The 5,323-nt window shown below is 41.4% G+C and overlaps 1 protein-coding gene across 1 annotated transcript; it reads right to left on the bottom strand.

Moving 5' to 3' along the window:
* Positions 1-346: 346 nt before the first annotated feature.
* Positions 347-1,756, bottom strand: LOC123257768 (craniofacial development protein 2-like). The gene has a single exon (XM_044717747.1). It carries the CDS (start codon positions 1,754-1,756, stop codon positions 347-349), a length of 1,410 nt encoding a protein of 469 aa, XP_044573682.1.
* Between the last annotated feature and the right edge of the window lie 3,567 nt (positions 1,757-5,323).

Here is a 5,323-nt window from a genome sequence, read left to right as displayed (position 1 = left end):
ATTTTTTCCTGAAGACGTTCGTTTAATAGGGTGGCAAGTATTTTGTAGCTTGTGTTCAACAGGGTAATTCCTCGCCAATTGTTGCAGTCACTGAGGTCTCCTTTCTTCGGTAGCTTGACGATGATTCCTTTTTTTCAGGATGCTGGGATTCGCTCACTTTCCCATATGTTGGTGAAATGTGGATGCAATGTTTCGGCCATTAGTTGCGAGTCTATCTGGAGAAGATCGGCCGATATTCCGTCATCTCCAGCCGCTTTGTTGTTCTTAAGTTTCCTGATTGCTTCCTTGATTTCTCTAACTGATGGTGCGGTGAGTGATATCCTGATGTTATTGCTTGACATGCCACTTAAGGAGTCTTCTTGTATGCTGCTTGGTTGTTCTGTGCAGCTGATCTCCATGAAGTGTTGTCGCCATCTTTGGATTTGTGCCTCTTCTTCTGTAAGGAGTTTTCCGGTTGAATCTCGCACTGGATGGGTTTGCCTTTGACATTTTCCGGATAGTTGGTTACAGTATTATAATTAAGTATAATTAAGTATAAGTGTACCAGTATAATTATCTGGTACAGTGCACGCATATTGTTTGCGTTTGCTGCGCTTTCTGCGTTTTCAGCAAGCCTGTCCAGTAATTTCCTCTTATCGTTTCTAGCAGATTTTTTCACCAACTTGCATAGCTCGTTGTATTCACCTCGAACTCTGCAGTCGTGATCCGCTCTAGATTTGAGGCTGTTCCGTCTGTTGATAAGGTCCCATGTGTGTGTCGATATCCAATCCACTTGTCTGCGTTGTCGGGTGCCAAGCACCTCCTCCGCTGTGCTTCTCAGTATTCTGCATGTCAACTCCCATGAGTGCTCCTCCTGCTGCGGCCCTAGTTGCTCACGTAGCGTTGTTGCCATTCTGGTAGATAGAGTGGAGTCGCCAAGTCGATGTAGGTTAAGAGGAGGCGGTCTTCTTGTGTTCCTGGTGCCAGTGTTGTGGTTTCGTCTGAGCTTGATGATGAGCTCCCCGACTACCAACTCGTGGTCACTGTCGATTGACGCGCCTCTCCTATTTCTTACATCCATTAGTGAGCGTCTCCATTTCTTACTTATGCAGATGTGGTCAATTTGGTTGCGTGTATGCCCATTTGGAGATGTCCATGTGTATTTATGGACTTCCTTGTGTGGAAATACAGTGCCACCAATGACCAGTTGGAATGTTTGGCACAAGTCGATAAGTCTATCACCGTTATTGCTGCGTGAGCCAACACCATGTTTTCCCATTATTGTTTCTAGTCCATTGTTGTTGGGGCCAATTTTTGCGTTGAAGTCTCCCATGAGTATTTTGACGTCTCCTCTTCCAATCCTGGTGAGTGAAGATGTGAGGGCGTTGTAGAAGTCATCTTTGATGTCATCGCTGGCGTCTTCTGTTGGGGCATAGCACTGTACGATGGTGATGTGCCTAGCATTGCATCGGAATCTGGCACTGATGATTCTGTCGGATATTGGGCTCCAGGAGATTAGTGTCTGCTTGAACTGTTTGGACACGTAAATTCCTACTCCATTCCTGCCACCATCATTGCTCCCGCTGTGCATCACTAGGTTGCCAGTTGATGTTGTTGTTGTCCCATTCCCTCTCCATCTCATTTCACTGATGCCTGCAATTGCGATCTGCATTTTCTCCATTTCTCCTTCAAACTGCGCCAGTCTGGTTGGTTCCATTAAAGTCCTCACGTTCCATTGTCCAATGCGTGTCCGTTTCATAATGCGAATGGTCGTCATCGGGTTGGGGGGGTGCCCATTTGGAGATGTCCATGTGTATTTATGGACTTCCTTGTGTGGAAATACAGTGCCACCAATGACCAGTTCATTTCATTTCTTGTATTTGTTTCTGTAATCATTTTATTTTCAGTCGATCCGGTGATTAGCCGGGTGCGACCTATCCCAGAGATGGGGCTGCCATCTGACGACGTCCGGGAATGCCGTCTTTCCAACATGGTATGTGTAATGGGACCAGAAAAATTCCATTAAACATATTATGCCGAAAGATAAGCAGGTCATGAAAAGCTTCCATGAGTGGGGCTCGAACCCACGACCCCACGCTTAGCGAGCAGTTACACTACCCACTAGGCTACGGGGCCCCCCCCCGTAGGGATGTGTATATTTAATGGAGAATAATTTTTTTTGAGCTTGTGCATGTTGTGTGCACAAGTACAAAATTTCGTAAGGATCGGTCGTCTATATCCTATAGCTGTCATATAACTGATTGATCGGAAATGCTATAACTTCGTTGTTTTTCAAGTTAGAAGGATGGGAGTTTCAATGGATTCCTCTTTTGGCAAAATAATTCGATATGCCAAATTTCATAAGGATCAGTGAACTATATACGATCCGCTATATATCTAATAATATAAGATGCGTGGCGCCACCTAGCGGACTGCGACTCAACTGCAAGGGTATATAAACTTCGGCTCCGCCCGAAGTTAGCTTTCCTTTCTTGTTTAAGGGTTAGAGGGTTGGGATTTTCCACACATGTTATACTTGGTCAAAATATCTTATGTACAAAATTAATAAAGATCGGCCGGCTATATCCTAGAGCTATCGTAGAACGATCGGAATTGGCAAACCTTTGGTTTTTTTTGGTTAGTTTTAAAATTAAAATTTTAAAACTAACCAAATTCAAAAAAAATTTTAAATTAAAAATACGTATATTTTCAGAACCACTCAACCACGCTATCGAAAGCATCGAGCATCAAGCGTTGAGTCGCGCTCCCGCGTCACTCACTTCTTAGATCGGTCTTCAACCCTACGCACAGATCCCATATATGTATATTGTATTTGCTTGTTGTTTATTAAAGGCTGGATTTTGAACAGTAATTAAAGCTCCCGAAAACGCTGGGTTTTCGCTCGGAAAACACTTCCAAATAGATTGCTCAAAATAAGAAAATAAAGTAGAACTACTCCGAACAAGTAGGCATCAAGATCTCTTTCAGACTTGCTGACCATTACAGCGTCTTTCAGGTGAAGGTAACCTTTCAGGAAGCATAAAAAACCTAAAAAAATCTAGTATCACAAACGGTTAAGTAAAAATATTTAGTTATAGCCAAGCGGCCATTGGTCTAAAACAGTCTTTTTCTACACGAGATGGCCCAACAGGACATATCAGCCAACTGCATTGATTACGAACTGGCCCTTTCAGAATTTATTCAATAAATTCGATTTTTACAGTTTTTTCCAAATGAAGGCAGTTTGTCTGTTTGTTAAAAAATTTAAAAATGTTTGTAAATTAAAAAATTTATAACTTTATAATCCAAAAAGATATTAAAACGTGCTTTTAAATATTTACTTTCTTTAAGACCAAACGTTTTATAAGAACCCAAAAAAAATACAATGAAAATAAATTCTTTTTATACCCTTGCAGAGCGTATTATAATTTTGGTCAAAAGTGTGCAACGCAGTGAAGGAGACATCTCACCTCCTGAGTCGATATGAGCATGTCCGTCTGTCCGTCTGTCCGTCTGTCTGTCTATCTGTCTGTCGGTTTCTACGCAAACTAGTCTCTCAGTTTTGGAGCTATCGAGTTGAAACTTTGCACACACCCTTCTTTCCTTTGCAGGTAGTATATAAGTCGGAACGGCCGGGATCGGTCGACTATATCCTATAGCTGCCATATAACTGATTGATCGGAAATGCCATAACTTTGGTGTTTTTTAAGTTAGAGGGTTGGGACTTTCCACACATGTTATATTTGACCAAAATATCTTATATACAAAATTTCATAAGGATCGGCCGACTATATCCTATAGCTGTCATAGAACGATCGAAATTGGCATAACTTTGGTGTTTTTTAAGTTAGAAAGATGTGACTTGGTACAGATCACTGTTTGGGCAAAATAATTCGATATGCTAAATTTCATAAGGACCGGCCGACTATATACGATCTGCTATATATCTAATAATATAAGATGCGTGGCGCCACCTAGCGGACTGCGACTGAACTGCAAGGGTATATCAACTTCGGCTCCGCCCGAAGTTAGCGTTCCTTTCTTGTTTTAAATACAATGAAAATAAGTTAAAAAAAATTGTCATGAAACATGACGATGAAAGAGCCTCGCTACTAAATACAGAGAATAGGGCCGACGCCCTACACGTATTCATTTCAGAGCAAAAAAAAAATACCTCAGGGCCGTTGTGTTTCCACCACAGCCCAAAGACCTGCCAGCACTGGCATTATCTAGAGAGGCACATGCCAGTATTGAACGAAGTGTGTTTGCGGCCACATATGCCAAGGCAGAAGAGCAAAGGAATCAAAATACCAATCTGATTACCAATGATGATTTACGGCGTAAACAAGACAACTGGGTAGATCGGTGGATTGCCACAGAACCAATGGACATAGATCCAACATCCTCCAAGTTTAGACATCCCCCATATTTCAGGCTGGGAAATAATAATCAAGTCCAAAAAGCACAGACCCAGAAAAGACCAAACTCTTCGGAGAGAATGACTGGCCAAAGGCGCCAGCGAGTTCATAATATTGGGCAAGCTGCCAATGGAGAAGAAACTCAAAATTATGAGAGTGCGGCTGAAGCGGCACTGAGTGCAATCGACGACGACAATGACCCATTCGACTCTAATGACCTTATCAATTTTTTAAAGAAAGGTCCCGCTTGCCTTTCATTGAGCGAAGGCTGGCGGAGAGAACTATGAAAATTCTCATAGACACAGGAGCGGCAAACAATTATATATGGCCCCTAAAGGAGCTAAAGAACGTAATGCTTGTCCACTCCCCATTTACTGTGAGTTCCATTCATGGCTCCAGAAAGGGGAAAAAAAAGTAATTTATGCACATATTAGTATTGTTTGAAAGTATACAGAAAAAATCTGAGACCGATCGGATAAAGATTCTTTGAAAAATCTTACCGGCCAACTTGAAAAATTTTCTTGAAAAAAAATCTTGAATATACATTTAATCTGCTATGCCAGCCCCATAGCGCTGTTCTTTCTTGGTTGATTTAATGTTCGTTCTCGCATTTTTTGCAGCCTCAGACTTGGATTTCTCTGCCGCCGCGAAACGCCTACTTTTCCGATATACAAGCCGATTTTCATGCGTGATATACAAGATACGCTAGTAGTTTGACAGGTTATTTGTATATTTGAAAACCTTAACGTGGTGTAACCCCTTAACACACTTTAGTTCTAACGATAATATAAGTGACAATATACAGGCGTAGGCGTATGTTAATACCAAATATTAAAAAAAAATGTTTAAGATTGATAACATTGTGCGATAAAAATATGTTAAAGTTGATTTTTTCTTGTTTTTCACTGCTACTAATCAAAAGAAGA

Source organism: Drosophila ananassae (assembly GCF_017639315.1).
Source record: "Drosophila ananassae strain 14024-0371.13 chromosome 4 unlocalized genomic scaffold, ASM1763931v2 tig00000061, whole genome shotgun sequence".
In the NCBI taxonomy this organism is placed as follows: Eukaryota; Metazoa; Arthropoda; class Insecta; order Diptera; family Drosophilidae; genus Drosophila; species Drosophila ananassae.
The sequence above is the reverse complement of the archived record's forward strand: the minus strand, read 5'-3'. Positions and strand labels throughout refer to the sequence as shown.